At 47.6% G+C, this 20,188-nt stretch overlaps 9 protein-coding genes across 9 annotated transcripts; 4 read left to right on the top strand and 5 right to left on the bottom strand.

Moving 5' to 3' along the window:
* Nucleotides 1–87: 87 nt before the first annotated feature.
* On the top strand, nt 88–4,473 carry EYB26_009752 (uncharacterized protein; the record flags this gene model as incomplete). Its single annotated transcript, XM_054268999.1, has 4 exons — nt 88–203; nt 271–471; nt 528–2,353; nt 2,414–4,473. The coding sequence occupies 4 exons, from the start codon at nt 88–90 to the stop codon at nt 4,471–4,473; spliced, it is 4,203 nt and encodes a 1,400-aa protein (XP_054124974.1).
* A 120-nt stretch (nt 4,474–4,593) lies between these two features.
* Nucleotides 4,594–5,337, bottom strand: EYB26_009751 (uncharacterized protein; the record flags this gene model as incomplete). The annotated part of the gene is made up of 1 exon (XM_054268998.1): nt 4,594–5,337. One exon carries the CDS (start codon nt 5,335–5,337, stop codon nt 4,594–4,596), a length of 744 nt encoding a protein of 247 aa, XP_054124973.1.
* A 284-nt stretch (nt 5,338–5,621) lies between these two features.
* EYB26_009750 (uncharacterized protein) lies at nt 5,622–6,497 on the top strand (the record flags this gene model as incomplete). Its single annotated transcript, XM_054268997.1, has 1 exon — nt 5,622–6,497. The coding sequence occupies one exon, from the start codon at nt 5,622–5,624 to the stop codon at nt 6,495–6,497; it is 876 nt and encodes a 291-aa protein (XP_054124972.1).
* A 776-nt stretch (nt 6,498–7,273) lies between these two features.
* EYB26_009749 (uncharacterized protein) lies at nt 7,274–8,751 on the top strand (the record flags this gene model as incomplete). The annotated part of the gene is made up of 2 exons (XM_054268996.1): nt 7,274–7,551; nt 7,632–8,751. 2 exons carry the CDS (start codon nt 7,274–7,276, stop codon nt 8,749–8,751), a joined length of 1,398 nt encoding a protein of 465 aa, XP_054124971.1.
* A 107-nt stretch (nt 8,752–8,858) lies between these two features.
* On the bottom strand, nt 8,859–9,810 carry EYB26_009748 (uncharacterized protein; the record flags this gene model as incomplete). Its single annotated transcript, XM_054268995.1, has 2 exons — nt 8,859–9,185; nt 9,250–9,810. 2 exons carry the CDS (start codon nt 9,808–9,810, stop codon nt 8,859–8,861), a joined length of 888 nt encoding a protein of 295 aa, XP_054124970.1.
* A 351-nt stretch (nt 9,811–10,161) lies between these two features.
* On the bottom strand, nt 10,162–10,784 carry EYB26_009747 (uncharacterized protein; the record flags this gene model as incomplete). The annotated part of the gene is made up of 3 exons (XM_054268994.1): nt 10,162–10,535; nt 10,605–10,698; nt 10,770–10,784. The coding sequence occupies 3 exons, from the start codon at nt 10,782–10,784 to the stop codon at nt 10,162–10,164; spliced, it is 483 nt and encodes a 160-aa protein (XP_054124969.1).
* A 1,672-nt stretch (nt 10,785–12,456) lies between these two features.
* Nucleotides 12,457–14,294, bottom strand: EYB26_009746 (uncharacterized protein; the record flags this gene model as incomplete). Its single annotated transcript, XM_054268993.1, has 2 exons — nt 12,457–12,751; nt 12,802–14,294. 2 exons carry the CDS (start codon nt 14,292–14,294, stop codon nt 12,457–12,459), a joined length of 1,788 nt encoding a protein of 595 aa, XP_054124968.1.
* A 1,257-nt stretch (nt 14,295–15,551) lies between these two features.
* EYB26_009745 (uncharacterized protein) lies at nt 15,552–16,950 on the top strand (the record flags this gene model as incomplete). The annotated part of the gene is made up of 4 exons (XM_054268992.1): nt 15,552–15,669; nt 15,721–15,881; nt 15,941–16,666; nt 16,744–16,950. 4 exons carry the CDS (start codon nt 15,552–15,554, stop codon nt 16,948–16,950), a joined length of 1,212 nt encoding a protein of 403 aa, XP_054124967.1.
* Nucleotides 16,951–17,255: 305 nt separating this feature from the next.
* Nucleotides 17,256–19,801, bottom strand: EYB26_009744 (uncharacterized protein; the record flags this gene model as incomplete). Its single annotated transcript, XM_054268991.1, has 6 exons — nt 17,256–17,745; nt 17,799–18,160; nt 18,210–19,416; nt 19,465–19,596; nt 19,646–19,666; nt 19,725–19,801. 6 exons carry the CDS (start codon nt 19,799–19,801, stop codon nt 17,256–17,258), a joined length of 2,289 nt encoding a protein of 762 aa, XP_054124966.1.
* Between the last annotated feature and the right edge of the window lie 387 nt (nt 19,802–20,188).

Genomic DNA, 20,188 nt, shown 5'->3' with positions numbered 1-20,188 from the left:
TTCCCCACATCCAATTGCTCGAATTAAACCCACAAAACTACACCACTCCGAGCCAGAAGATGAACACATTCGATCCCCAAGTTTGAAATGTCCGGCAAGGCTGCTCTGAAGGCTGTCAAGTCAGCGTTGGACAGCAAAGATTTTGAGCTTGCAGCTTCCAAGGCGAAGGATTTGATCGATCGGGATTCCACAAACTACCATGCGTGAGTGCGGGACAATGCCTCAAAACTTCAAGTGCGACAAGCTAACGCCTCTGACTCTTCGCAACAGACATGTTTTCCTAGGACTCGCACAAGACAAGCTCGGAAAACCCGACGAAGCGGAATCATCATACCTCGCCGCTTCTCGTATCAAAGACAAGGATAAGACCGCATGGCAGGGACTAATAACCTTGTACGAAAAACAAGGCTCTAATAAGCTTGACGCTTATCATGATGTTGCCTTGAGGTTGGGGCAAATTCTCGCAGAAAAGTATGGTTATCAGTCTGATATCTGAAGCCAAATTGCTAATTCAGTTGGATATCTAGTGATGAACGCGATCGGTGTGTCGACGTCGTGGACAAGTTCGTAAAATTCACTCGAAGAAACGGAAATCGCACTCAACAAAAGCTCGCTCTACATATACAATTACCAACATGCCCCCTATACTCATCGCTCGAAGGAAGGGTCCCACATCCTGCAGACACCTACTCAAGACTGATAGAGCTTACCGAGGCCGAGGAAAAGGAATTCATCAATCGTGAAATCGGCGAAAGACGCACCCGTCTCGGCGCAAGAATCGACCAGGTCACTGCGGAAGTCAAGCGCGAAGCTCTCAGCAATCCAGAACTTGAAGAATACTACAGAGGTCTTATTGACTGGACTAACGACGATGGTATTAGACATCAAACTGAAGAGCGACTTTTACAACGAGCATATGATTTGCTTTCGGTCCTTCCGCAAGATCAGAAATCCGGAAAACGGGATGAGTTAGTTCGTCTGGCGCGGGATATGGTCATTATCAAGCATCCGTTTCTTCTCGCTTGGAAGATTGAGCTTGAATGGAAGGATGTTGAAGATTTCTCCGAGTGGGATCCCGTCCTTCTTCGCGACTTCACGGAATTTTTCCCTGAAGATGGTTTAAGCAAGGTCATCCAAGGCTTCTTGAAGGGCGATCTATCGCCGTTCCCCACGGAAACAGAGTTACGGGAATCTGCTCAAGTTGAACCAGGCGAGGATAGAGGAGAAGTTGCAGAGGTTGCAGAACTAGCGGTCGAAGACAGACTGATATTGATGTCGAATGGTCTCGAACAATCTTCGGACTCGATAATAGCCCATCGAGTTATGGCTGAGCTTTATTTGAACTTGGAAGAATATGCAAGTGCAGTCGAGGTTGCGCGCAAGGGCATAACAATCATCAAAGATATCTCCAGAAAAACGGGTCTAGCCCTTCCAGAAACTATCGACTACGTCAATACTACTTTAGCTACTGCATTGATATCGTATCAGTCGCCCCGCAATCACCCCGAGGCAAAGGGCATCTTCGAAAGCATCTTGAAACGAAAACCCAAGAATACGAAATGTCTACTGGGGATCGGTCTAATTCTAGAGGAAGATCATGATTATGAAGAAGCCTACCACTTCTTGCAGCAAGCCCGAGAACGCGATCCATCTAATGTCAAGATTCGATCAGAGTTAGCTTGGTGCACGGCACTCAATGGAGATCTTGAAAGTGGATTGGAGATGTTGCAAGACGTACTTGCTGAAATTGAAGACGACGAAAACCAGAGTCGAGAGTTCAAAGCCGAGATACTTTATCGTATTGGGCATTGTCAATGGGAACTAGATCCATCTAGTGCTGCTCGAAAGAACCGCAATGGAGCGTATGCCAGCTTCTTAGCCTCGATTCAAGCCGACCTGAATTATGCACCAGCCTATACTAGACTGGGAATATACTACGCCGACTATAAGAAAGACAAAGCCCGAGCAAAACGATGCTTCCACAAGGCATTCGAGCTGTCATCATCTGAGATCGAAGCCGCCGAACGACTAGCGAAGGCGTTTGCCAATAAACAAGAATGGGATCTTGTCGAAGCAGTCGCTCAGCGTGTAGTCGATTCTGGGAAGGCAAAACCTGCTCCAGGATCTAAGCGCAAGGGTCACAGCTGGCCTTATGCAGCTCTAGGTGTTGTGCAACTGAATAAACAGCAGTATACTAAAAGCATTGTGTCCTACCAGGCGGCTTTGCGGATATCTCCAGGCGACTATCATTCCTGGGTTGGACTTGGAGAAAGCTATCATAATTCTGGGAGGTACATTGCGGCTACGAAAGCGTTCGAACATGCCGAGGCGTTAGAGTCTACGCTTTCGAAAAGTGAGAGTAGCAATATCTGGTTCTCAAAATATATGCTAGCTAATGTCAAGAGAGAGTTAGGAGAGTACGATGATGCGATTGGCAGATATGAGGATGTACTCGCCATTCGCCCCAATGAGTTTGGAGTGATGATTGCCCTTCTCCAAACATTGACAGAAAGTTCATGGAAAAATCTTGATACCGGCCTGTTCAACGATGCAGCCAAGTCCGCACATAGGGCTTTGGAAATTGCTATCGCAATGGCGAAGGAGACACCAAACGTATTCAACCTATGGAAAGCAGCCGGTGATGCTTGCGCCGTTTTCTCCTACATCAAGGCCAAATCAGGACATGTTGCCCCCTCAGAATTACAGGCTCTTTTAAGTATCAACGTTCCAGATGGTGCGTACGATATATTGGCCGATACAGATTATGTGGGAAGCAACCATGTGATCTTCAATGCCTCTGAGGAAGGTTTGTCTTCTTCATCAGATCTCTGCATCTATGCATCCATCCTAGCATACAAGCGAGCGGTGTATGTATCCGCAAATGACAGACATGCTCAAGCCGTCTCTTGGTACAACCTCGGATGGGCTGAATACAGAGCGTACAGATGTATTGAAGGTGAACCTAACACGAAGAAGGAGAAGCGATATACAAAGAAATTTCTCAAAGGAGCTATTCGATGTTTCAAACAGGCTATTGAACTTGAGGCAGGCAACTCAGAATTCTGGAATTCCCTCGGAGTTGTGACAGCTTCACTCAGTCCAAAAGTTGCTCAGCATGCATTCGTTCGCAGTCTACATCTCAATGATCGTAGCGCTCAGAATTGGACAAATCTTGGTGCTTTTTATCTGATTAATAATGATATCCAGCTTGCAAATGAAGCGTTCACTCGAGGGCAATCTGCTGATCCTGACTATGCCCCAGCCTGGCTAGGTCAAGGTATTGTAGCACTTCTTTTCGGGGATCCATCAGAAGCTAGAGCTTTGTTCAGACATGGATTTGAAATCTCCACATCATCTTTGACATTGACAAAGAAACAGTATACTCTCAGTCTGTTTGATCGCCTTCTCGAAGACGCCACGATTTCCAACGAATTGTCACAACTGATCCAGCCTTACTTCGCACTTCAACAATTACACTTTCAGGAGCCGTCTGCTTTATCGTTCGAGCACCTTTCTGCCTTGTTCGCCGAGCGGATTGGCGAGTATGCGCAAGCTGAGTCTGCTCTCGGTGTTGTCTGCACTGGGGTGGAAGCAGAATATGAAGTGTCTGAGTCGTCGTCATCACTTCTACGCTTTGCACTCGCAAATGCGGATATCGCCCGTGTACACCTTGCCAATCATGAATATGACCAGGCTGTCGAGAAGGCCGAACTAGCATTAACCTTGTCTGGAGATGATGGTCTAACTACCCCTGATCCAGGCATGGTGACAAGCCTTCGTCTGTCGGCACATCTTACTGCTGGCTTGGCTTACTATTATCTGAAATCAATGGACCAGGCTATTGATATGTTCCGTGATGCGCTCCATGAAGCAGAAAACGACCCCGAAGTGGTATGCCTTCTCGCACAAGTGCTATGGGCAAAGGGCGGGGAAGAGGAACGGAATGTAGCCCGTGAGCAATTGTTTGAATCTGTCGAAAAGAATCCGGAACATCTCGGCGCTGTTACTCTCTTGGGAGCTATTGCACTTCTGGATGGTGATGAAGATGCCATCGAAGCGGTACACGCAGATCTTGAAACAATGAGAACGAGAGACGACATCGAAATCCACGACCGGGCACGAGTTGTGAAATTGCTATCAGCAATCTCTGCTATGGGTTTCAGCGCTGATAGTGACATTCCAGAGGCAGAACGGCTGGTCGTGGAGGCCTCCAGGGCCGTCATGCTCGCTCCTGGATTGCCTCAAGGCTGGATGGAGCTTACTGCCGCTACAGGAGAACTACACCCAGCGACAATAGCCGTGAAGACTGCTCTTCGAAACGTTCCTCCCCGAGGTGGTCTGGATGCGGTTGATTTGTGTACAGCGTACGTCCAAACAGGCACCATTGGAGACTCGTTGCGAGCCATCATGGTGGCTCCATGGAAAACAGATGGATGGGAGAGCCTGAATGAAAGTTTATTAGATGCTGAATGAGAGTTCCTCGGTCTCAGGTGGTGATGCATCGATAGAAAATGCTGCATGTAGAATAGATACCCATATCAGCCGGATGCTAAGGCATTCGCTAGAGACGAATGAACCTAGAAAAGAATAAAATCACTCTTCCATTGCATCTCCATTAGCAGAGGCCCCATTTTGTTCTACATGTAAAACTTCGATCTTCGTCAATAAGACCTCCTTTCTCTTTTGCCGCCATGTTGTATCCCAAGATTCAATCTTCCCTCCCAACAAAGTAACAGTTTCTGGAGTAAGCAGAGCCATTCCCCTAGACACAACGGTGTCCTTCAGAACAAGCTTCGCGCCAATAGAAAGCTTCTCGATAGATATACCATTGATATCCTGATATTCTAGAGCGACAATCTTTGTGCCAGCCGCATCTTGTAGAATTAGACGATGTGGTCCATTTGTCGTGTTTGGTGTTGATCTTGACGCGTTGTTGTTGTCGGCATCATCCACATTAACATTTCTCACAATCTCTCGTCCTCGAATAGTCTCTCCTCGCTCAACCTGCTCGATTTTCTCTACTTGAGACCACATACTAGACCCAATATCTTCTATGTCAAGGACCTGAACGGGTACGGGTCCGGATATACGTCGCTCCTTGATAGATGGATCGGATATCTCTCTAGGAAGCACTGTAGAAGGCATGGATGTAGATAATGTTTTGGTGAAGTCAGTCGTTAAGATTCGGAAAAGAGCTGTTTGTGCTAGTGCAGAGGGTGGTGCTCTTTGTTGATTTTGGGAGATGGATGCTAGAAAATTGGAGATCCATGCCGTGGATACCGGGAGGGATTTGGTGTTTAAGAGCTGGGCTCTGATGTGTTCTTCGGTTGAAGACATGATGAGTGGCGCAGTCAATGCAGCAACAGCATGATTCTTGTAAATCTTGAAACTCAATTTTGTACAGAGTAAAGGAGAATGTTGAATTTGGAAGGAGCTGTATCTTTAATTCCGGGGAAGGGACGGAGTGGGTCCACGAGCTTCTGCGACTTTCGGATCACAGCTTCCTGTCTCCGTACTCTTCAGCATCATCACCGTCTCTCTTCGCTCTTCTTTTTTTAATATTTTCCAGCATTGTCGGTTCCTCTCAAATTTGTTTCATTCATTGACGCTCATTGTGCAAAATGTCCACCATTTCGTCACCCCGTTTATCCACCACATCCTCACGCGCCCCGTCGATATCATCTCGCCAGCCTTCTCTAGATAACAACGTGAATCCCAATCTCAGCGCCAGCGGACTCGGAATCAATAATAACGTGGGTCCATCCATAGCCCGCGCAGTATCTCCAGCTCAACGTCGGAATCGCGCCGCTCTCAGAGATTACTATAACATTAAGTCGACTACGGGAGATGAAGCAACGAGCTCTGCCTCTCCTACGGGTGCTCCTCATACGACTGGCGCGAATGAGCTTTCGGGATCACCTTCGATTACAGTTACCTCCGAACTTGACAGCCCTAAATTTGATGCACAGCAATATATTGACCAGCTACTAGCTACTTCCTCTCTGTCGACGGTCTTGAAGGCAGAGAATACATTGGTGGGCGATATACGTACGCTGGATGGCGAGCGGAAGGCTCTGGTTTATGACAATTACTCCAAATTGATTCGCGCTGTAGAGACTATTGGAACAATGCGACGGAGCATGGAGGAACGAGGAGCACCGTTGACGATGACGAAAACGCTTGGTCCCGCTGTAGCATTTGTCGCTGAGACTGCTAGCGGCTTGATCAAGGAGGGTGAGGAACTTCGTCGCAGAGTTCAGGATGCAAAGAGCAAAGCGACGGGAAATAAAACTGCTGAACAAGAGACTGTGGAATGGGCATTGGGAACACCCGATCGGCTCAGGCAGTATCTGCGCGATGGGGAGACAGAGAAGGCGCAAGGGGACTGGGCAGAGATTGACAAGCTTTTGCAATCTTGGAGGGGAGTCAAGGGAGTTGAAGAATTGAGGGCAGCTTGTGAAGAGATCATGAAAGAGAAAGAGAAAGAGTCCGAATGAGCTGAAACAGGAAGAAAATGACATTTCTTGATCAAGGCTGGGTCAGCAGGACCATGCCAGCATCTTTCCAAGCCAACCTGATCCAATTTGCATCGGCTTTTATAGATGATGCTCTCATGACCATTTCCTTTGAATAGAAGCAGTCTACAAACTGCGAGCTCTTGGGAAAGTGCGCTATACTGCGTAAGGATAGATCACGCCAAGCCACATGCCTTATCGATAAGGACCGCAAGGCCTTATCTCGATAAGCTTTGGACCGCAAAATATTCTGTCGGTCCGAAATCTCACCACCAACAATTGCTGGACCGTCAAGCAATTTTATATCGTGCTTTTTTATTATGCCCATGATTCTAGAGCCATTTCACAAGCTCAAGACATAATAATCTATACTTGACTACTACGAGGCTTGGCTCTAGTGGTTACACTACTTCAACATCGACAGGACTGTTTCTATCGAATTCGTGGTCATTGCGAATTATTTATATTTCTTTCTTCAGTCATCCAGTATAAAACACACAACGTATTGGTCTCACTCACTAGGAAAACATACAATCAATTAATATGAACACGTGACCCCAAGTGTTATTTTCATTATTCGAGCCGCTTATTTTCTTCCCCTCCTTTCTCGCCTGTTAAACAGAGGTACAGCGTCCCACAGACTCCGTGATCCTACATAACTTTGAGATCTCCGCCTATTTTCAACACAGGGACAAATCTCTTTTCTCCGGTTGAATCGAAAACCATTCAGCCGCGGCTTCTGTTCTAAACCCCACACCATGTCGGAAGAAGTCCAGCCTAAGAATATATCTTCAGTGGAGACCAAATATCTCGACCAACCACCAAGTTGTTTGGAGTTTTGCCCGGTAGATCCCAACTACTTTGTAGTAGGGACATACTTGCTTCAGGAGACTCGAGAATCCGCGGAAGAGAAAACGAGCAAAGCAGGAGATGAAGATGAAGATGAAGGAATTGCCTCCGGCTCTGTTAAGCAGACAAAGACGGGATCTTTGCAGTTGTGGCATCTAGATGCCACAGCTGTCGCTACTTCTAAACTGTATGTGGATCAGTTATCTAGTTGAAGGGTCATGACTTTTGAAAGACGGGTTGCATACTAACGGTTGGCGGTTTATACAGACAACGAAAGCAAGTAGTACCTCTACCTTATGCCGTCTTCGATATAAAATTCCACCCAATTCGACAGCATATCCTCGGTGTTGCAGGCAGTGATGGCTCTATCTCCGTCTATAGTGTCTCGAAGGAGGATCACCGTGATAGAACCACTGATCCACAAATCCAGCATTATTGGACGAGCTCTGCAGAACACCCCGGTGTTTCAGCCCTATATTTCAGCTGGTTCCCAGAAGACTGGTTTCCACTAGCCTCAATTCCGTACACAGATGGATTCGTAGTATCATTCTCGAATGGTACAACACGCACTTGTGTTCTTGACCCCCTGCCTGGAAAATCATACGACATTGCCAAAAATAAGGGATCCAAGAACGGAGGCAGTTGGCAATTCATAAGCACTGAATACCTCCCCGAACGTCGCAAAAACATCGAGCCGTGGTTCCTAGCATTGGCCAAATACCAGAATCCCAATCTCCCTGGTGGGATGGAATCATATATGTTCACTGGCGACGATATGGGAACATTGTGGAAACAGAGTTATAGCTACCCTGATGACGGGGACCACAGTTATGACCTTGAGGAGATGTGGTCGCGGTGTGATTATACAAATACCGACGACGAAGGTCGCCATCATACCGCGGGCGGCGTCACATCCATACTACCACTACCGATTTCACACCTAGTCAAGAAGGCACCTATAATATTGACGGGTAGTTATGATGAGTACATTCGAGTCTATCACGCCACATTCAAGGGCTCAGTCCTCGCCGAGAAACGCCTGGGAGGAGGAGTGTGGCGTTTACAAATCATCGACATCGAGAATATCACAAACCGGGCAGCGGCTGCAGGAGAACCATTCTCGGAAATTCGGTACTTGATTCTGGCGAGTTGTATGCACGCTGGTACTAGGATTGTAAGAGTTATCTGGAAGAGGTCGCGCTTGTCAAATGACGAAATTGGCGATTGGGATATAGAAGTGTTGGCGCTGTTCACGGAGCATGAGAGTATGAATTATGCTTCGGGAGTATGGAGGGGAGGAAACAATGCAACGACAGGAACGGAGTTGGTGTGCGTTTCAAGCAGCTTCTATGATAAGAGGTTGTGCTTGTGGAAGGCTCAGGTCTAAAATATACTTATTATTACTACATAGTATTGTTGTCATTGATGTACGGAGTGAATTATGCGCTAAATCAATGTCGATTTATTTAGAGTACAGATGCAAAATCTCATAATCTAAACGATAGTCTCCAGTTCCCTCGCGTATCCAATAGTGTTTTCTATAACAGACATACTTACCAACGCAATACCCTTCTCCGGCCGATGTCCTTCCTGCACAGGCTCAACAGCACCAGGCGTCTCAGGAACGGGGGCGACAACATCCGCCTGGGCAGGGAAATATATGCGTCCATCTTTCAGAGTCCAGCCACACTCCTGTGCGAATGCAACAACTGCGCCTTCGGATTCGAGGAAGAGGAGGTCCTTTGCGTTGGAGATGGGGAGGGATTGGTAAGCTGTTTCTGAGCAGTCGGCGATTTCTCTTCGGATTGTTCCGACGAGGACCTGCATATGAACCATTAGTATATATATCCAGAACCTGACAGGGAAGGGGCAGGGGGGGACACACGTTTGAAAACAACCCAAAATCCTCCGTAGGCACCTCCGAGGACTTAGTAGCTCGCCACACCTTGTCATAGCTGCCCTCCATCAAACTCCTCTCCAACTCAACGGGATATTTAATGAATGGGTCATCCTCTACACTGCGTCCTTCCAACGACGCCTCCACAATCAACCCCTCAAGCACCGTGTGAAACTGCGATGTATCGCCTGAGCTCAACAGCAGTAACAGATACAATCCCGTTATTTTGCTTCGTTGGCTCGTTTTCGAAGCTTCTTTTGATGCTGATTTTGAAGAGGTATCGCGCTCAAAATCGTAGAATGGTTGGAGTTGTTGATAGTATCGAATGAATGATGGGGAATCCATCTGTCGGAGTGAGGTTATGGCGCCTAGCTCTAGGATCTCGCGGGCCTGTGAGCGGACTTGTGCGGGGGTTGATGCGGAGGGGAAGAGGACATTGTGTTGGAGAAGGGCTCGCTTTGCGCGGGAGAGGATTTCGGTGGCTTTATCGAGCTTCTTCTGGTCGAGGCTTTTGTGAAGCTCTGCGATGAGCGATTTGAGGTCAGACATGGTGGCTGTATGAAGGGACCACGTCAAGACAAATAAAGATGTTTTCAGTTATTTCAAAGGATAGAGATTTGGTTGGAGGTTATCTCAGTTCAGAGTTATGTGTTCAAATAGCTCTTGATGAATGATGTGATGTGTTGATTGACTGTCAGTCATGAGAGCTTGGCTGAAGCTCCAGATAATGAGTGGAGAGCACGTGATCCAGCACCCAGTTTAAAGCGGCAACGCTTCCACAAGGTTCCAATTTCATTTCGATTCATAGTTTACTTTACAGTTCATGTTTATATCCTCATAATTTTTCACATTCCTCAAGACTCAACGTAATGCATCCTGAAGTAAGCTCCTCTTGTCATTCTACAGCTGCACTTTGGTCTCATATTTCAACTTCTCCAAATCATCATAACCAAACACGCTCACCCGACTACTACGAACTCCAGGGTCAGAGAGCAGAGCAGCATAACACTTCGCAAAGTCAGAAGCTTTCATTGTGTCATTCTTAGCTGCCGACTCGTCTACTTCGACACGCAATGCTAGATAAATCTCGTTGAAACGGACGTTCGTCTTGTAGTTGTCGCGGCATGCCACATTGGCCATGGAGTATAATGCTCCCTGTGTCATAGCGGGCGCGGCACGAGCCCCTAGATCGCCTTGAGAGCCTGTGCAGAGAGTCCAGGTACTGCGTGTATCGTTTTGATTGAGTAGATATGGAATCGTTGCTCGGTATGCCCCTAATGGTTGTTAGTTGTCAGTCGCTGTCCTACCCAAGAGGATCGCCGATAGTCAGGGGGCCGTCGTACAGAAGTTCCACTCAAAATTGACAGTCATGATCTGACGCAAATCCTCTGTGCTGATATCCTGCAACGGCGTAGCCGTGTATCCACCACCAGCTAGCTACCTTTCATGTTAACGAACCCTCAAAACGCTCTCGGCTCTAGACCCATGGAATAAATAAATGGACAAACCAGCAGCATAAACATGTTGAAAAGCAGGGAGCTTGCCCGCCTTGACAAGATCAACAATACCACGCACACCATTCTCTGAACAGATATCTGCTTCAACAATATTTCTAGATTCTGAATACTAATGAACGATCATTCAGCGAGGTCGGCGAAATCGTGCGCGAGACTTCCGTGTTGCGAGCATATATTATTAAGCCGGCCGGTGGAACCAAAAACGCGAGCTCCGACATCTGGATTGTATACAGAGTATTGAATGATACAGCTAGGGTTTGGTGGAGTACTAAGTTATGCCCTAACTCAACGTTTGAGTATAGATAGATGGATCTGTTGATATTCGCTCAGCAGCGGTGCTACTTAAAAGGGGACTTAAGCCCTGATTTCTAGAGGCTATGTCTGGTACTTAGCAATCCTCCATGACTTCTCACATACTTCCTCTCCGCTACACCCCTTTTCAGACATCTTGTCTCTCGTCAGAGTTGTCGCAATATGGCTCACTACATAACAACCCATGATTCCAACGGCACCGCCATTTTCTCCCCCAAACCTCCAGCTTCTCAGCACTCAATGTCAATCCCAATAGGCGATATCTGCATCATCTCATCAACCCATCACTTTGCACCAAATCTCTCGAATGAGTCCGACATCGACCGGTATCAACGAGACCGTATAAGCCCTTTCTTCCCAGGGGAGCGTCGTATATGCCCGACAATGGCGCTGCGGCATGTATAATCTCCATGGCTCCCAGAGCTGAGAGCGGGATGCATCGAACCATGACTCTGGATACAATTGTGGTCGTTGAAGGGGAGGTAGAGGTTACGCTTGACTCTGGGGAGATGCGCATACTCAAATCTGGTGATAGCCTTGTGCAGAGGGCTACGATGCACAAGTGGATGAATGTTACGCCGAATGATGGATGGGCAAGATAGGTTGTTTCTATACAGGCTGTTACTGGACCGGTAAAGGTCGGAGGTAGGGTTCTTGGAAATGAATGGGCTCATTGAAGGCCCTTAGTTGTCAGACCTATTTGCCGGCTAAGTTTGAAGGGGTCATTATGATACTTGATATTCAAATGACAAACTCCCACACGTCAGCACAGTCCACAACCTTGGAAGTTTCGTTCTATAATCTCAAGTTGCAGAAGCCACAATGAATCGATCTCACTACATGTACATCCTTCCAATATCATTCTTGCTTGAGATATCCTAATCATCTCTCTTCTTGGTCATTGGCGGTATGAATAATAGCGAAAATTCAGGTAATTCAGCGGATCATTCAGAGTCAACCATCAAGGAGTTTGGAGCTACAAGGAGACCGGTGGGTTTTGAGCCTTGTGTTATGGTATGGGTGTATTGAACCTTTTTATTTTACCTTGAATATATGCAAACTCGCTAATAGAGCTTCCTGGATGCAGTACCTCCATGAGTTCAAAACGGTGTTCGAATGGTATGACGATGATCATAGTAATGAGGGTGGTGGCATCTTCTAGAATCCTGTCCGTCAAACTAGTTGGCCTCACGCTGTTCACAGCCTTCTTATACCGGCCTCAGTTCTGTGCCTTAGGAAGAATCTACAGCTTCTCAATCCACTCAGCTTCAGAGCAATAATATCAGTAGCAATACATTCTCGTAATGGTTATCTCATACTAACGAGTCCCGACAGACTCTTGTCGAGTTAATCTAAGAATGGACAATCATGCCTCAATAGCAAGTTGAGACAGGGAATCAAAAAGAGGCGTCCCCAAGCCGGTGACTGGATCCCATCCAGGAGTGGCATTCCAACTGGCATAAGGAACATATGGCGTCGCTACACCGGATTTAGAATCCTTGCCGGTGCACCCATTTGAGCCGCCATTTATAATATCTGTAAACCCGGCGCCATTTAATGCATATAACCAAGGATTGAGAAAGCCGAGAATAGACTGGTTGTTGTCCAGTCGCACCGAGTTCAAATCTGCGATGATGGCCGCGAAAGTTGGTGCAGAAGCGCTAAAAGAGAATTAGCACAAAACAAATTTGTTAAGAAGGGGGTTACTGACCTGGTTCCATCTACTTGGATAAAACTGCCGTGATCTCGTACAAGATAAGCATGCGCCTGAGCAGACACATCAGGAAAGCCTCGTCCGCCTGGATTGTAGAGATCCTCCCACCGGTCACCCAAAATGGATAGATAGGATGCAACGGCATCTTCTTGATATGACGGGCGAGGGAAGCGCTCAGAAAATCCTCCAGAAGAGAAAGCCACTGCTCGCTCTGGATTGATTTGGTAGGTTCCTCCAACTGAAGTGACGAACGGACAGGAAGCGGGATAAATAGGATTGAATCGTGTTCTATTGGTTCCATCATTCGTGAGACATGCCTGGCCGACTCCTTCGTCTCCGCTGCTGAAGATGATCGACACGCCTCGGGCTCCAAGCTGAGCAAAAAGACTGCATGTAGTGTTGGTATACGACTCTGGGAGAGTTTGTTCATTTTCCCCATACGAAGTAGACAGCACTGCCGGCAAGTCTTCGTCTGATAGGTTCAATAGGTAATGGAGTTGCTCCAAATAAGGCTCGTTTGATGAAGCACTGGCGTTGGGTTGACTCGCATCGGGGATCAGTGGACCACGGCCGCCTGTACTGAAGAATATCGTTGGCGTTTGGTATGACAAAGAAATCCCATATTGCATGTCGAGAGATGCCTCGACGCTGTCAGAATTTGAAGACTGGTCGTTCAGACCGCCATTGATTTCCTGAACTGTAAAAGTGGCGTCTTTCGCTTGTGGTGCGTATTGTTTCAAAAATGCTTTCAGATCATCATATCTTGCATATTGCTCTAGGTATCCTGAAATGCCCAACTTGTTACGGGGATCTGGGCTTGCCACAAAATTGCCTAGTTTATACAAATCTCGTAAGCAGTCTGGCGTGATTAATGTGTTGCAATTAGCCTGTGCGGCAGTGTCAATCTTTTGTTGATTGTGAACTAGGCTCTTGTGAGCCTTGTTCCGTCCGAAATGGGTCGTTGGTTGAATGAGTCGGACATGCTGATGGATTTCTCTGGGTACCGAGTACTGTAAAGTGCGCACTCTAAACACGGTCTTGTCTTCATCGTGGAAAATATAAAAGGTCGTGTTCAGCATCTTCTCTGCTTGGTGTAGCGGAACAATGAACTTAGCCCAGTCGCTGTCTACCTCCATCAAGTTGTCCGAAACGCCCTCTGACTTTAGCCATGACACGACGGCATCTGAGACTTCGGCGGAAGGTTGCATAAAGGCCTTGACCTCATCACGCTTCATGTGCTTGCCGTACATTTTGTGCCCGGGCGTTGCAATGTTTATCACATGTTGCTCGAATTCGCCGGCTCGTGGTTGAGTCATGGCAAGGCGGAATTGCATCAACATCGAGGGTGACGGCCTGGGACCTTGTACCCATCCATCCGGAACTCTTCGTAGTTGCTCGACGACTTCATATTGGGTTGTAGCTGCTGTTGCTGCCACAACTGGAGCAGATAACAGAGTCAGAGCTCCGAGAACGAAGGAATACAGATACATCTCACAGCACAATAAGTGAACGGTCTCATGCACAACAATGAGAGAAAGAGATTAGAGGAGCAGGTCGGAAACAAAAGAAGGAACAGGCTACATTTAGTGGTAGAAGGCAGCCACGCCGGATCAACTAAGCTGGCTGGTGCCTTCCGCCGAGTCTTATTTTTATCCCTTCGACGTGAAGAATGGGCCAAGGATCGCTCTAAAAGACTGACTGGTACGTAACACAGAGTTCCCCCATAAGTCGATCTGGCGATCTTGATATTGCGGGCAACTTGCATGCCTGTCTCACCAGACATCATGTCCGCGGGTGTTGTGTGTTTACAGCCATTCTCATGTGAACCGGCTGGCGCTTGCAGTGCTTGCTATACGACGGGGCAGGACCATCTTCATATTCTAAGATCAACATCAAGGCAGCCCCTGAGAAGATCACCCACTCACGTCAATAGTCGAGTCTGGTTAAGTCGCCCTTGCACCCACCCGCTGCAAGGGAGGGATGATGTGTGTTTTGGAGCATTGTCGAGCCTGTTTCAAACTGGGCGGTTGATCTGTTGTAAGGGCTGATTGGTCTGTGTGCTACGGCATCTTGCATGTAGACAGTGATACGTATTAGCAGTACCAAAAAAGCAATTGGCAATTGAAGAATTAATCAGATGAAGCTCTCCACGATGTCTCTGGAGAAACAACACGTGTGAGAGCGCTAGTCCTCCTACGGCGTAAATACGGCACTCTGATTGGCTCGGCCTGTGGATCGACGTCACTTTACCGTAGCTTCTGGAGCTCTGGTCTACTATGGTTGAAGAAGATACTACTTTACCCCTCAACAAACTGCCTTGGTCATCTTTCTCATCTTTGTACACCGGCACTGCCATTGTATCGTTCATTCGATCGATTGAATTCTTCTTAATTACTAAAGCATATAATCAGCTGGGCGACGTTCTGTCGACGCGGCCGTCTCCTGATGCCACAATAATCCCCCCCCGCAGCCGATTGAGCGTGCCTCATACGATCCAGTCACTTGACTATCAGAGATTGAGATATATATCCTCCTCATCATATTGATATTCTAGCTTCTTCAATTATACATGTACCCACAAACAGTACCAGCATTGAGTTCTCAATCTATTCCCGGTCTAATGCTGTGCACCCGACGTCATCAATACTTTAGCTGAGGAACACATACCCGAGCTTCTCCAATATATCAAAGGAATTACCTTCATACAGGTACAACCTTGATTCCCTTCCACTGATCAATCAAGCACAATGGCGGGTATTGCAAATCTTGCGGATAGTGTCCGTCCCGGGACAAAGGAGGACGTTTCAAAGAGTGACCTTCCTCTAAAGGATCGATTCTTCCGTTACTTCCAGGAAGAAATAACCGGTATATCCCTCAACACTGATACTTTGAGGCTACGAGCTAACAATTGCTCAGCTTTACAAGAACAAATGGACCGGCTGGCAGATACGTCTCTCGTAGCCGGTGAACGCTCCGATGCCACCGATTACTGTCTAGCTGGCATTGCACGCCTCTCCAACGAGGTCAAGGATGCATCAAGCTACATCCCCACATATGATCAACGCATCTATGCTGAAGTACGTTTCCAGCCAGCGTGTTCTCGCTGACGATGTACTAATTGCCTACGTTTGCACAGGCAATCAAAGCCCTACAAGATAAACTCTCCGAGACTCGAGCCACAATCCAACCCAGAGCCAAATTCTCATTCAAGACCAAGAAGAATTCCTCCGCATTATCCCTATCAGACGCTGCCGAGATCGCTGCCCAAGGTCGTCGCATCGTCCCTGGCTATCTTTCGCCAGACACCTCCTCTGTGAGCTCATCCCGAAACCTCACCCCTCTATACGCCTCTACGCCAGTCAACGACATCGAAACACCCCAACTCAGACCCGAAATCGCACCCACTTCCTCAGCCACCTTCCTCGACGAAGGCAAGGACAGCGCAGCCCTGGAGAAGAAATCAAACGACATCCGGCGTCCCAGCTTCTCAAATGCATCGTCTGTTGCTGTCGATCAGCATTATGGCCTTCACATAATGCTCCCAGCCTCTGCGTCCAGCGCCGCGGTCCCAGCTTCAATCACCTCACTACGTCACTGTGTAGTCGACATGTCCATTCCGACCACAGACGGAAAACCATTCGCCAGTTTGACGATCAAAGGTGTCAAAGAGAGTCTGATTATATGCGGCCAGGTCGATGGACCAGCGCACATCACGAATGTAGAGCACAGCGTCGTGGTGGTCTCATGTCGTCAATTCCGAATGCACAATTGCACGGATGTCGATGTCTACCTCAGCTGCACTAGTAACCCTATAATTGAGGATTGCACCCGAATCCGCTTTAGCAGGATTCCAAAGACATACGTAAGCCCCCCCCCCCCCCCCCCCGGGCCCTTCCCAAACCAAACCCCCTTCCCCAGATTCCTAACCCTTGGAGATAGGCCCTAGATAAAAACCACCCCGACAACAGCGACAAATGGGACCAAGTCGAAGACTTCAAATGGATCAAGCCCGAGCCAAGCCCCAATTGGAGTATTTTGGATTCTAATGCCGCGGTCTCGGATGAGGTTTGGGCTGAGATGGTTCCCGGTGGACCTTGTTGGTCGCTTGAGGATATTTTGAGGGCTACGAAGGTGTTACGAGAGTAAACTTACTTATCTGGATATTGGATTTGCACTCCTGTGGAGGGTATACTAATAATGTGGCTTAGAAGGGGCTATTACTGTCATGATAATTTTTTTTTTTTTTTTTGGAATTCTGTACTATGAAGTCAGTATTTTCACAGATGTATTTGATAGTGTGCTTGCGGTAACTAATCAGAATATCAAATGTAATCCACCAATACCCGCTCTATTTCACATCTACAATCCTCAAAAGTAAAAGAGTATATATATTATATAAAACATATACACTAAGTAAGGAAGGTGGAACAGCAACAAAACTCATATTCTTTCTAAAACAACCCCAGCAAATCATCATTCGTCTTTTTACCTCCAGCCTGCTGCTGCTGCGGTGGCGGTGATGTCGGATTCGAAACATTCAAACTCTGGAATCCATTCATCAAATCATCATCATTTGAGCCGCCGAATCCTCCACCTCCACCACTGCTAGTTCCCAAACCTCCCAGAGCAGCGAAGTTGGAGTTGGAGCTGCTATCGTTGCCGAATACACCGAGAAGGTCGTCGAGATTGTTGCTTTGTTGAGTGGTGCTGGAGCCGACAGCGGGAGATTCAGTTCGCATGGGGGTTCCGGCTAGGCCTTCTAGGCCGGACATGCCGCTTGGAGGTTCCTTTTGAGCTGATGCGGGTGCAGAGCCGTCAAAGTCGATATCCAACAAGTTCTCGGCATTGGCTTGGGATTGGGCGGGAGGCGTTGCGCCTGATACTGCTGCGGCGGCGGCGGCTGCGGCCAATGGGTTCTCGCGCGCGTTTTGAAGTTGTTCCCTATTAACATATATTAGTATCATCTTGATCTGAGCCTAGTGGGAGGAGCATACTCAATAGCGGCTCTTTGGACAGCATCTGCACCGAAACGTCCCTGACCCACAAACTGCTCAGGGGGCTTGTGGTAGACCGAAGCCAATGTCGACATTTCTTCAAGCAACTGATCTAGCAGTGCTGGTGGTAATGTCTGGATCGTGGTCGTGATAGGCGGCTTTTGCGACAAGACAACATTCTTGGCTGCATTGGGATCGGTAGTGTTTGACAACAACCGCCAGTAGACATAAGCTCGATCACGGATATCAGGGTTATCGTTTTCTTTGGTTGCGGCTTGAAGGACCTTTTGCACTAGACCCTGGGCTTTTTCGGGACGCTTGAGGAAAAGTTTGACAACGGCTGTAAGGATTTGTAATTGTGTCTGCAGACCGTTAGTTTTGATCGATCGTCAGATAAATGTGCAAACTTACTTGAGTAAACTCTTCGTTGAAACCCTCTACAAATCCAGCCAGGATATCGCCAGCGTTGCTAATCTTCTCCGCATACTCACCGACAATCCATATAAGAGCAGCACGAGCATTAGGCTCATCCAACTCATCAATACACTTGCACAATGTTGGGATGATATTTTCGTAGCCAGGGTATTTTCGGAAAATGTCACGAATAACAACGATGGCCTCCTGCACAACATAATTGACCTTTGTGTTGATCAAGTCGAGAAGAGTGTTGACACATCTCTCGCTAGAACTTTCAATCTTGATGGCTGTCTGACCGATTGCTCTGACTGCCCTCCTTACGAAATCCATATCAACTTCGAGAGCATATTCCTTGAGTTCAGCCAACAGTTGGTCAACATTCTTTTCGTTCGCTATCCGGACCATAATCTCGAGTTTCTGGAACTTAACATAAGGAGGGTCGTTGTATTTGCAGAAGAACACACGCAGCTCTTTGTTCAAGATGTCCGGTTGCTTTTGAAGGAGAAGATCAATGTTCCGTAGCGCGACGTATTGTACTTCGGGCGCCGATGAAACCAAAGTGACCAATGGAGGTGCCATTTTCTTCAAGTAAGAGGTCGCAAGTTCCGAGCTGATGTACCTCATGTGCAAAAAGACAACCTTGACTGCAGCCAGCACAACACTGGCGTTGACATGCTGAAACTGTGGGACGACTCTTTCGCAAATGTGTTCCGCGTCCTTGACATCGGTCGTTCTGAATTCAGCCAAACAGTTCAATATCGTGACTCGACCCCATTCTGTACATTCATTCAAGGCCATGAGCAGTTTGCGAAGTGTCGCGGAATTGATGTCCAGCGCCTTCGTTTCCGGAGCACTCTCCGAAATCTCGGCAAGAGCAGTCACTGCGTTTGCAACGACCATCGGGTTCGGGTCTCCAATCAGTTCCTGCAGAGTCTCAAGGAAACCGTTCTCAAGACACATGGTTCGGTTCAAGTCGAAAAGTTTGGCCACGCAGATAGCTGCCGTCTTGCGAACGTACGGCGACTCGTCCTTGAGCGTCTTTCTTAACGGCTCTCCCATGTAGTCCACCATTTTATCGACTCGGATACACCCCATTGTTCGGATAGCGAGTGCTCGAATTAGCGGGTTTGGGTCTTTGGAATCCTGGACGAAAGTGTTCACGGCAAGAATGCAGAGATCGGGGTTGGATTTGGCATAATTCCTGTATATTATTAGTCGCATGTAGCCGTACGAAGAAGTGTGATCTTACATTAAATAAAGGTACACAAGCTTCTTCTGATCCAAATCGGTGGTCGCGATGTTCTTCAAGACGTCCGGGAATAGGGCAGAAACGTCCTTACCCAACGTCATCGCCATGATAGTCCTTTGGATCGCATCCTTCCTGGAATCGAGGTCAGCGGTCGGTCTTATGTGATAGCGAATGTTCGTACCTTTCGTATGCATATTGAGAACTAAAACACCACAAAACGTTAGCATTCAATCGAGACTGTCTGTCAGAGGCTCGCGTACACTAATCCAGCCCTCAACTCAAACGTCTCTCCTTTCTTGGGCACCGCAAAGGCGCTCCGTAACCGATTGACCGCCATATCAGACAAAATGAAGCTTCAGCAGCGACGGGGTCGCGCCTCCGCAATAGCAAGTATGTCAAGGAAAAGGCGTGATGGCGAGGGCGAGTGTGAGCGCGGGGTGAGGACAGCTCCCGAGAGGATTGGCTGGCACAAAGATGTAGCAAGTCGGGACACGTGCTGTGGTGGCTCTCGTGGGAGTGGGATTCGGACTCTTGTGGTATTTTTTTCGAAGATGTTATACAAGTAAAACAGATATCGACGTGGTGGCCATGAACATTTGCTGACTTGAACGGAGACAGAAAATAAGAGTGGTCTGTTGTCGGAATCTCTTTTGTTTTCCGGCGGAAGCGATTGCTGAGTAGTAGGTAGGTGGCCATTAGGGGCCAACCTTTTTAATGGTCAATT

Source organism: Talaromyces marneffei, chromosome 8 (assembly GCF_009556855.1).
Source record: "Talaromyces marneffei chromosome 8, complete sequence".
NCBI lineage: Eukaryota > Fungi > Ascomycota > Eurotiomycetes > Eurotiales > Trichocomaceae > Talaromyces > Talaromyces marneffei.
Note: the sequence above shows the minus strand (reverse complement) of the source record. Positions and strands in the feature narration are given on the sequence as shown.